Below are 12,126 nucleotides of genomic sequence, written 5' to 3' on the forward strand. Positions count from 1 at the left end.
CACCATCGTCGTCGCCAGCATCGGTTGGATTTAGCAAAAAGGCATTCTTTTGAGAGCTAGGCAAACGGTTTAAGGTGTGGCGAAATAGTTGTGGTATTAGTAGCAGTAGCAATAGTAGAAGGTTTACTTTTCTTGAACGTATTAAAGGTTACATCAATCTTTTATAAAAGTAGTAATGGGTTCAAAAGGTTTGTTTTTCTTATGATAATAAGTTTATTAGGGACTCTACCGTTTGGTATGTTCTGTGTTCAGTTTTAATTTCGGTAGTGAAAACACCGTAACAGATAAAGACAAAACCGACTTAAGGAAGTACTTTGGCTCGGCGCTATACCTTTCTTCTTATGCATGTACTAGATAGGTAAAAATGCATTACTAACTAGTTTCATATTTATTGGAACATTATATTTGTTAAGGCGATTGTGCTGTTTTCCTTTGTGAGCTGTTTATGAGGTATTCCTTAATTGTTGGTTCCTTAGTTGGTTCGATGCAGAGATGCAGAGTTCCGCTTCAACAATAAGCAAGATTTAAAATGAATTTATGATTTTTGTTTATCGGAAGTGTTTTTATACTATTCGGTGCAACATTTCTCCAGATCGATCAACTTGCTAAGCACATCAAGTGCCCGGAAGCCCAATAAAGTAATAATTTATATAATCCAACTGGTCTACTCTTCACGAGCATTTTAATTCATTACTTTTAATTGATCCCTTTTTAAAAAAGTATTCAATCGAGGTACAAATAAAATGTTCAGTCAACATTTGACCAAACATTTCATCCATAAAATGCTCGAGGTTTTTGCTGGAACCATATGAAATGAGCAAATAAAAAGATTCAAAAGATGCATTTGAATCAATCAAATGAAGTGCATCTTTTTAGGGGAAAAATGGTAGAGAGATGCCGAAACCGTCCATTCATCAAGTTCATTTGCATCATCCGTCGATGGAATGTTTGTCTCACTTCCAATAAATGTAAATGCCTTCATCATACCCCGCACCAATAATTTATTCTATGCAGGTTTATAGCGAAACGGTTTTTAGTAAAACTATCCTCACGCCAACTATCCATACTCCCACTAGCTACTCTTATGCCTACAAGCTGACAGTAAAAAACCATCTAGTTCCCCCGTTCGACTCGTCTTTCTCTCTCTGTATGTGAACCATATCAGAACCTTCCATTTTGTCGAAGCAAAAAGTCGAAAAAATGACAACATAAAGCATGTACCCGCATCCCGGCACACAGCACAGTGGCCATCATGCATCAAAAAGCCTTCTTGCTGCTGCTGCTGAATCAACCGGGGAGAAAGGAAGGAAGAGCGAAAAAAAAACATCGTTTGGAATAAATTTAGGATGCAGCCAGCATGCGGCAAAGCCGGTTGCATCGGCGGCGATATGGAATCATAAATGATCGATATCCGACGAAAGATAGACGATGCTCCTCCGAGTTTTCGCCGCCCCGGTTTCGCATCATCCCATCGATGCTACACAGTATCAGAGACAGCGTTCGGTCCGGACTGTGTTTTCCCACGGTTGAGCATTACGCTTGGATTAGGGAAATTTAATGGCTTCGGGCATTTTTCGGTTGCAAACCGGTTGCAGTGGAGCAGTGCCAGTGCCAGTCGAGATAGCATTCCGTCGAACTAACTAGATCCGGGACCAGGTGCGTCGTTGGTAGGTGGATGCAAATTCGGGGTAGTGCAGTGTAGTGTTTGTTTATGCTTCAGCTTCCTGGGGACTAACAATTCGATTAACGCTCGCCATCGTCTGCTTGTTGGGTTGGTTTGGTTTTCCGCCTCTTTCCCGGAGAATCGATTAAATGTTTATTAGTCTCGTGAGCATTAGCATACCCCGGAGCTGCTCGTGTATCAATTCAGGGTCCGGATTTTCGGTTCATTTTCACAGTAAAAGGATAGATTTCTATTGAAGATCACACACACGCACACACACACACGCTTTAATGTGACGTAAGCCGACCGTATGGTCATTACGAAATATGTCATTTCATCACAATTCCGACCACCATTTTGCAACCGATAAATTCCTTTCCAGTCTTTGTTTGTGTGGGAAAAGTGGAAGGTAAATATGCTGATTCGGGCCGTTATGTCCGGGAATGTCTTTTGGTCGAAGATGTTTCGAGGACCGAAAGCATTGATCTCATCCGCTCCAAACGTGCATCGAAGGTGGTGAGGGAGGGAGGAAAGGAGGTCAGAAAGGGCAAGGTTACCTTTTTCCCCGAGATGATAACTCTTTCCATTTATGGGCCTCCTTGTTCGTTGAACGGCTTGCGGAACGGCCCCCTCCCTAAGAACGATTCGCTAGACCTCCCACCCTCATCCCCATCTGCCAGGCGGAAAATTGGTTCGCCAGGGGACGGACCTTAGAGGAGGCTTAAAAATCGATGAATACGCCAAAAGTTGCGTCCTCGGGATGCGCATTCGCTTCCTTGGAATCGTCCTTGGAAAAGCGCCCTACACCCTTTCCCTATTTTCTCTTCTTCATTCCGGTTCGGGGCTTTGTTTGTGTTGGTGAACTATCTGCTGCGTACGCTGGGTGGCCAGTGAACGGAGTGAAAGACTCCTGGGCCAGGAGTCGAAGGAAAAGCCACATTCGGGGTCCTAAATCAACGCGAATCATCAGTTTTTGAGCGAAAAGGATATGGAGTTTTCCATTCGACATAGAGGGGGTGAAAGAAAAGAAAAGAAAAGTTTCTACCGCGCACATTTCCACGGCAATTTCCAGTTTCACGGGGGGCTTTGTGGTGCTGCTGCTGCGGTTGCGGGGGTAGGGGGTTGCAAATAAAAAAAAAAAAGAAAGTTGCCAAGGAATTTTCCGATTTCTTTTCCTCTGGTTTGTTGTTTGTTCGCCGATTTTCCGTGACGCTTCGCGTTGGAAGGAAAAGGTAACCGAAGCAATTGGCCTGAGCTTCCTGAGGTTGTGTGTGTGTCCGGTTGCCGGCACCGGCCAGCAGTAACAGCAAACAAGCAACTTTGAAAATCCCCGGAGCCGACTACCACCCCGCATCCCCGGGATCGTTATCGGGATGTTGAACCTTTCCGGGGGATGGGGTTGGGGGTTGGTTCATCGAGGGGTTGGAGTTTTCGATTCCATGCGAACCCCAAAGCGAACCGATGGGCCAGCATTCCACGTGCCTAACGAGTGCAAAAGCTGCTTAGAGGCTTCCACGCGGGGAAATGGGATCCCTCTTTTCCACTCCGGAGAGTTCAATTCCTACCCCTTCCTTCCCTTCCGCCCTTCCGGTGTATCACGCAGGTCATCCTCCCCGATAGAAAAAAAAAACCCCTTAAACCGGAGAAAGGTGTTGGCACACCGAAAAGGTGCGTCCTCACACACACACACACACACACACTAAGTGGCCCTTTACGAGCCGTACGAGTGGAGGGGTAGGGAGTGGCCACCCTAAAAACGGAAGGGCCAGGGACTCCAATAATAAAGTTGGAAATGCCGAAACGGTGGACTAGAGAACGCCCTGGAACTCCCCCAACGAACCGCCGCGCGCGCGTTGACATCCGGCCGCGGGGCCTCTAAACCGGTTAGCGTTGGCGTGGACGAGGCGCACGTTCAATGGCGCATAATGGCGCTGGAATGGCCGGAGCTCATCATCTTGGCATAAAGTGAACGCGCGACCGCGACCACGACGCAGGAGAAGCTTCCGCAGCATTCCCTGGGGTGGGTTGACGCAGCAGCAGCAGCAGCCTCGGAGTCTGTACGGGCACGTTTTACGGTCCGAACATCGTAAAGCTGCTGTTGCGGTCGCCCAGGTTGTTGTTTGATGGATCCCGGTGTGCCCGTCTGCATGTGTTTGTGTGTGTGCTATTTCAATTCGCATTCACGCTCCTGGTGCTCGAGTCAACGGACACCATCCGGTGATAGTTTAATAAGAGTAATGGCGCCTGCAGCAGCAGCAATAGCAGCAGCAGTAGCATGAGCCGAGGAGTGAAGCTAATTAATTAAATTACATCTTCCTGGCAATGGATGGGATTTCATTTCGCATGTTGCTGTTTTTTCTTTCGTTTTCAATCAACAAGAGAGCTACAATTACTGACGCAATGCATTCTCGCTCTTCTTCTCCTTTCAGCCAAACAGTCCCATATGCACGAGAATGCCGCTGACTTCAATAATGGTACGTATCGGAACGCCGGTGGCCAGTGGCCAGCGGTGGCCACACACACACACACACACAACTGTCATGGCAAGGCCAACGCAACATCAAAGGAGCAGCGAGTAACGTGGCTCTTCATTCAGGACGCGGTTACGCGTCACACTTCATCTACACGGGCGCGAGAAAGCTGAAAATGAGATGAGAATGAAAAAGTTGAGAATGTCAAATCCCATACAAATGGAAATGTAAAGATACAAGTAGGCTGTCACAAATGTATGGGATTTGACATTCTCGCCTTTTTCATTCTCATCTCATTTTCAGCTTTCTCGCGCCCGTGTAGAGATACGGTCAAAGTCCTTCATTTTGCGCTAAATGAAGGATCTGAAGGGCACGGTTGCTGTCCTGCGAGTTTTTCCCTTTTTCTGTGGCAATCTGGGGACCTTCCGGGTGTGTGCTGAACCCGGGACTCCAGGGTCGCCGTTGCTGCAGCAACCGTTGATCAGCAGGCGTTGGCTCGGAAAAAAAAACGCGGAATCCTTTTGCTGGTGGAATGTGTTGAGCAGCAAAACAGGGAGAGAAAGAGAGAGAGAGAGAGAGCGAGAGAGAGAGAGAGAAAGGGCGAAAGAGCGAGAGGGAATGAAAGAGAAAGAGCGAGAGAGACAACAGACAAAACAAAAACACACCAAAAAAACCAATGGTTACGGCGCGAGTCAGCAAATGAGTCTCTGATGGAGTCGCACGCGGCGCATAAATCTTGTTGCCGACAAAACACCGCAACCAGCCTTGGACCAGCCGGCCGGCCACACTCCACGGCGAGCATATTAGGCCACCCAACCAGCTCCCCTACGAAACCCAAAAATTAACCTGAGTAGCCGGAGGGTCCCTCTTCAGCCATCCTCTTGTCCAAATATTCATTTAACATTGCGCCAACCGTTTACGTCTGTGTATGTGTGGAGAGAAGCTCCCGAAAGTACCGTATAAACATCCGGAAACCCCGTCAGGGATAGGCCGCCGCGTTACTTTGGCATGCTGGACTGTTTTTGTTTTCACAACTTTTGACCATTCGCCGGATGGCAGACTGGCTGGCCGGCTGGCTGACTGAAGGACACTTCCAGAATTGGATCCTCTCTGGTTTGTCACGAGTGCTGGTCCAATTCCTCTTCAACTCTCTCTCTCTCTCTCTCTCTCTCTCTCTCTCTCCTGCCACCTGTGCGACGGGACGCAAACGTCGGACTTGTTTTCTAATTAAATAATCTTCTTTTCCGTTGCATCCAACGTGCGCGTTGACCGCCGTCAGGGCCGTGGCATGTTCCCCTTCCCACCCTTATATTCACCCCCTCCGCTAAACTTCCCTTCCTTTTGGTTGTGTTTTTTTAATTTCATTTTCACGCTTTCCCCTTACGCTGGGCACAGGTTCCACCGAGGATTGATTAACCCTTTAAGCCCGAGCGCCACTGACACCGGTCCGGGTTTTTTGCCTTGTATGCTTCATCCCAAGCTCTGTTTTGTTTTGTTTTGTGTTTTTGCAGAGGCCAGCTTTCCGCGGTTTGCCGAGCCCATCCCGAACATCACGGTAACGATAGGCCGGGACGCGCTGTTGGCCTGCGTCGTGGATAATCTGAAGGGTTACAAGGTAAGTAGGTCGATCCCTGTGTGTCTGTGTGTGTGTGTGTGTGTGCGAGTTGAGGTTTTTATGTGATGTTTTACAACAGCAAGGTGAGGAGGGGGTAGCAGAAAGATGGAAGGGGGAGGAACGGTGACCGACGGATGGTCTCATCAAATGCTTCGCTAACAAGCTTGTTCCCCCGCCGAGCGTTGCGGTACCGCGTTAGCGCAAAAGCAAACGCAACCCACCTGGGGAGGGATAAGGGAGGAAGGTAACAGAAGGGTGGTGGCAGGGTGGTGGTAGTGGTCAACGTTGACCAAACAGGACAGATGCGTGCGGTTTTACCGGGCGAATGCAAAAACCCCCTCCCAAACCGGGGGTCGAATGAACGATGAAGCGTTGAATTGAAATATTTTGCGTGGCGTGTGAGGGGTGGATGGGGGTGGAGGGTGCAGAGGTTGGTGGGTTGTAGGTGGTGGAGAGGTCCAGTGGTAGGCCGCGGTAGGCTATTTTGTTTGCTTTTCCCTGCTTTCCCTTCACATTGTCTCCTGCTACTGGTGCTGCTGCTGCTGCTGATAAGCACATTTTCCGGGTGGGTGGGAGGAGGAGGCTTTTCCACCTCGTGAGCACCTTGACGCGTCCAACCAACACCAACACCACGACCATCAGCATCACCATCACCGGAGGCTTATTTATTTTGGGTGTTTTTCGCGCACAAAGTTTTTCACTTCTTCTCCTCCTCCTCCTCCTCTTTCTCGCCCCCGGAGGGTGAAGGGGACGCGTGACCATTTTGCACTCCCGCGTCCATCACCACAATTAACGCGTTGCGTGGCCAGCCGATGATGAGCGGCCATTTGTTTTGTGCCAGTGGAGAGGAAGGGGGTGGGGGTGTGTTTGGGAGGGTTTGTGGGGTGTGGGTGGTTTGGGAAGAGTAAATTTACAGATTAGGCGAAGGCGTAGCATCCGATCCCACCAATGATGATGGTGATGATGATGATGCCGTTCGCGTGACCTACACCCCCTTCCCTCCACCCTTACGACCCGTCATTATCAAAAACCGCACCAACGGTGGTCAAACTGCCGAACAAAATGGTGAACCACTTTGGTCATCAGGCTGGGGTGGGGTGGTGAGAGGGTGGACGGTGCGTTGCGTAAACAGTACGGGGATGCCAGCGATGCGTGGTATTCCGGGGACCAACCAGCGCCTGTCATGATGTGCTCTCTCGCTGTGCTGTGTGTGTGTGGAAAATCCGATTTGCATTTCCTACCCCCACACCCCCGCTGAGTGGTCGCCCCTCGTGACCGCGATGCATTCATCGTTGGATTTTCTCCTCGTGTTTTTTTTCTTCTCTTTTTGGCTTAATCCTGTTTACCTCGCATGACGGATTGCTAAACAGCACCAACAGCGCTTCTGCGGATTGGTGGAAAGAGGAAGGTGTCTCTCGGGTGGGGGAGGGTTTTCTGCTATTTATGGTGTCAGGCTGTAGGCATTAAAATATTCAATATGTTTATCTGTTTTGCTTGTATGGAGTATCTTTTGGGGGCTTATCATGCGCTGCATGTAGGTCATCAGATTTGATCCGTCTTCAAATTCATGTTCTGGTTAAAGTTGCCAATTTTCCTGGTTGCAACGCTATATTTTCCATTCTATACTGTTTCGTGAACACACGATTGGTTCTTTATTAGAAAAATTTTTTCTTTATTGCATCGAAAAAAAGAGCTACTTTTTTGCCACTATGGCTACTACAAATCATTTTAACAGTTTGAACGAAAGAAATGTTTGTTTACAATCTGTTTACGGTGCAGACTACACTACAATGCAGTATATTTTGCGTGATTAAAATTATGATTTGTTCTTTTCGCTGCAGCACATTGATTGAAGCTTAAAGGAAACAAATCATTTAGCGGATATAATGCATATTTTGTGTGTTTAAAGTTGTGTTCTGTTCGTTTTATTGCAGAAACAGCTAGCTAAACTTGGCTATTCCTTCGCGATGTGACAAATGTCCCTAAACAGACGTATTTTCTTATGTATGAACCTTCCGTTACTATCGTATCGTGTCGTTAAAACTTCGTTTTTGTAACGAACAATTCCTGCGTGCGTAGCAACACCTGAAACTAGCTGCTGTCCGAGTTCCACAACAAAGAGTGAAAATGATTCGCTGCTTGTCCGATCTCGACATATCAGCGATCAATCAACGCGCTGACAAGCAGCAAGTGAAAAGATATCTGGATAAAAAAGTGGCATAAAAAACACAGAACAGAACATGAATCATCTGGTGCAACTGGTAACCGGGTAACCGGTCTGAACGGTCTTTCCGATCAACTTACCTCCGATGAGACGGCAGGACCGCAGGCCCTTAGCGGAATTCGAACGTCCATTCGGCAAACACGTACGGCACGTCGACGAGAGCATGTCGTCCGAGGAGCGCGGATGGTGTCGAGTCCGTCGACCGTCCGTCATCATTAATTCCGTCGGCAGCGCCACGGACAATTGGATAAAATTCTTCCGAATTTCCCAGCGTGCCAAAGCAAACGCCACGGCGCTAGACCATGGTCATGGGCGCTGATTTTCCACGCCACAGTTACACACACACACACACACACACAAAGACGCAGACAGAGACCACCGATCCACCGGCATCACAGCTTTCTGCTCACGATTGAAGAAATTTAAGCTGCACTCGCTGCGATCGGTTCATAAAAAAAGTTGTGAGCTACTGCTACGTGATCGCAATGCTGGATGCACGACGCTCTCTCTCCTTCTCTCTCTCCTTCTCTCTCTCTCTCTCTCTCTCTCTCTCTCTCTCTGTCTGTCGCTCGGGCTATCGCCATCTTCTCAAGAATCGCGTCGCTTCTTCCTTCTTGAAAGATAATTTCCCGTCGAACTGTGCCAGTGTGTCCAGTGCGTGTGTGTGTGTCAGCGTCAGGATTATAGTTAGAGGGAAAGAATATCGTGGAGCGTGAGGGGTGTCAGGGGGTGTTTTTTTATGGGGTATGGCTTTAGCCACGCTTCAGGCCTTCTGCCTTTCTGCGCCTTCGAATGATGTGGGATTTTTGATGAAGCGCAGCCTCTCCCTTTCTCATGCATCTCGTGCGGCAGTCTTGCACAGGGGAATGGGGAGGACAAAATTGACGTTTAGATATGCTGCAGCGAGATATGCTCCCTGCTCAAGTAGTGGTAGCGCTTCGGCACCTGACAGCGGGTGGTCCCCGGGAGTCTCGAGGTTTCACTGATCGCTTGAGCTCTCTCTATCTCTCTCTGCGTCTCTCTCTCCTTCTGTCTCTCAATTCGAGACCGTCAACAGCAAGCCAGTTGGCCGCGAAGTGCTCCCACTCCCACTGACACCCACTGATCCACTGCCAGCCGGTTGGTGGTGATGGCGTACGACAACGAAATTGACAAGCAACATGGTTGTCGGCGACGCTGCGATGGTGGTGGTGGGAAGGGTGACCACCCCCCCACTAAGGCTTCGTGCAGGATCTTGTCTTGGAAAATCGAACTTCATGCTACGACGCGCGTATGTGTGTGTGCGATGATCGATGAGTGGTACAGATTCGAGAGGGAGGGATATAAAATACAAAAATTGATATATTTTCTATCACATCATCATCACCATCATCGCCATCATCGTGGGGTGGGCAACCGTCATCGGTAACATTCCATTCGCGCAACGGCTCTGGTCTGGTGATGTCAAGTCGAAAGGATCAAATCGAAGTCCAAGAGACGTTTGGCCCCAGAAAGCCCCGCTTCGATTGGTGATGGCCAAAGCGATCAAGCTTCTGCGTGAGGAGGGGGAGGTAGTGGCCCCGGGGTTAGGATTGAACATGTCAGAACGGGTCGCTCCAAACCGTCAGCCATTCCTGCTGCTGACTCCGACGTGATTCCATCTCATGGCAAGCGAGCAGAAGGATGGAACCCCGTAATAGATACGCGAAGCCCCGAGCACACCAAATGGCACTAGCAGAGCGTGTGTACGTGTGTGTGTGCGAACCGAAAATCCATCGTAAAACCCCGTTCTGGAGCTGGCAGAGAAGCTGGTGGTGATACCCTCATGTGATGATGATGTGGGTTGGATTTAATATCAATAAAGCATAATTTTATTATTGATTTAAAATCAATTCGTTTACCGTTCTTCAGACGCTAGACCATCGTCGTGCCGAGGAAGGATTTGCTCTAGTTTTTCGGTCGGGTCGGGTTTTCCGGAACCGGGTCTCGGGTCGGTTGGTCTCGAAAACATATCCTTAAACTTTGTTGCCCCATGATGGTGGTGGTGGTAGTAGAACAACAACATCAACAACAACCAACCAGCATTAAGGGAAGGTGTGATGTTTGTAGGGATCGTCTCAATCCACACCCACCCGGTTGGGGGGTGCAAATCCTTCGTGCGCCTGATGGCGCTGGAAAAACCATCCGTTCCGAGGAGTAATATCGGCGCCAGCACCAAGGGGATTAAGGGGATTTAAGTACCGCTTTGGAGCGTAGGTTGCTTGCGGGATCGAAGCTTTATCTCCGTCACGAGCAATCCCTCGACACACACACACACACACACGAGCGCGCAGACACATAGCAATCCAAAAGGGGTTCCTAGAGCATTAACGCTAAGGTAAGTGTTGAGGTCATAAATAAATAAATAAAATCAAATGATCATGCTGGTGCTGACAGCAGTAGCAGCAGCGTAGCATCAGCAACCAGGAGCCGTTGAAGGGCAGCGGAAAACACCTTCGTTAGCACCATGAAGGCGGTGAAAGTTTTGAACCTTAGCCCAGGGAAAATGGCAAAACGGTATCGCTGGCGGTATCGACTCCAGCGGGATCGGGATGCTCGGTTTGCGATTCGATGAATCCCCGGCACCTCCTGACTCCTCCTGTTGTTGCTGTTGACGAAGGTTCGAGGAGAAAAGTTTTCCGATCGACATTAGGGAAATGATCGAACGACGCAAAATCGGAAATAGATGATAATTTTCGACTCCGTGGAGAGAAGAGAGAGAGTGAAGGGATGGTGCGGTTGGAGCCACCGAAGGGATTCCAATCGATCCGGGACCCCCTTCTTGACCGGATTGTTATCCAATGGTGCCCACTGGGGCTAGGGCAACCCGTGAGTGTTCATTTCATTTCATCGCTGTTGACGTTGGTTGGCGATAAACGTTCCAGGGAGTGAGGAACCTTCTAGGAAAAAAAAGGGGAATCGTTTAAGCCAGGTTCCAAGTTTGGCGGAGAGTTTCGTAGGAGTGTTATAGGTAGTTGGTGAACTTGTTGGGAGTTGAAACTTTCCGAGTGCTGCGGGGAAGATGATAATGTCGCACTCGTTATGCAACTGAGCAATCTGTGGGGCTGCTGGAGATTTTCTAACAAAGGTTTTGGAAATTTGGCGATTCCTAAACCGTCATCCGTTGGTTGCGTTGTCCAACGTTAACAATGTTTTCGTACAAGCGAGTGAAGAGGAGTGCGTCAAAATACTAAAGAAACTTGTACCTAAGCGATTTTAGAGCTAAAGGACGAGGGAGTTTCGAAATTGCTATAAGTTAGAGAAATGTTAAACATGTATGATGCGGCTTCAGCGCTGCTGTTCTGTATTTCAAGTTAAGCTCCCATTCTCCAGCGATAGCCAAAATAAATATTGAGCTTTCGTTGATTCTTTTTGCAAATTAACTTTCGTTGTTAGTTTTAAGCAATTTTGTTTTTGAATTTATTAAATCAATAAGATATATATATAGATAATTTATTAAATCAATAACATTGTCCACTTGAAATGGTTAATTTTTGTAATGTCTCAAATCATATCACTGGTTCTGACACAGCGAAATGAACAAGGTAATTGGTTGTGTATGGGAACAGAATATGCTCAGCATGTTTGTAATCTATGAAAGTGATAGCTCCTTAAACATAAGAAAGGATACTTTCTCTTGGTCATAACGGGATCAAACTGTGTGTGAACCGATATTAAGTATTTGCTATAATTACAACATATTTAAAAAAGTAAATTAATGCGCAAATGAAAACCATTGTTTTCAATTTCAAAACAAGTCAATTGTGTGTAGCTTTAGAATAGCAAAACCACTTACTCCATTGGTTTACAGAAAGCGGCTCGAGGAAAATGGTTATCAAGTGTAGAATAAATGATGATCCATTCATTTTCTTGTCCTTTCCACTATCAACGTTGATGCACTTCGAATTATTATCTTATCATCATTATATTTATACGGTTTTATTATATCCTCCGACACTGCTCGGTGTCCTGAAGTTCAACGCTTTCGCATATAATACAAAATCATGTATAACATTGATAAAATTATTGTTTTGTTCTTCAAAACATAACTCAGTGCAACAGAAGTAGAAATGGTAATTTTACGAGGTGTGAATAAGGTCCAATGAAATGAATAAGGTATTTAAGGTGAAAAGAA

General features: G+C 47.5%; 1 protein-coding gene across 1 annotated transcript in view; it reads left to right on the forward strand.

Annotated features, from left to right (window-relative positions):
• Positions 1–4,096: 4,096 nt before the first annotated feature.
• Positions 4,097–12,126, forward strand: part of LOC125952364 (lachesin) — a 48,116-nt gene continuing 40,086 nt past the window's right edge. The window contains exons 1-2 of the mRNA XM_049681811.1: positions 4,097–4,137; positions 5,646–5,749. Coding sequence (XP_049537768.1) covers positions 4,107–4,137; positions 5,646–5,749 — 135 coding nt within the window. The 5' untranslated portion in view covers positions 4,097–4,106. The remainder of the gene's footprint in view (positions 4,138–5,645; positions 5,750–12,126) is intronic.

This window comes from Anopheles darlingi, chromosome 2, assembly GCF_943734745.1.
Source record: "Anopheles darlingi chromosome 2, idAnoDarlMG_H_01, whole genome shotgun sequence".
Classification (NCBI taxonomy): Eukaryota; Metazoa; Arthropoda; class Insecta; order Diptera; family Culicidae; genus Anopheles; species Anopheles darlingi.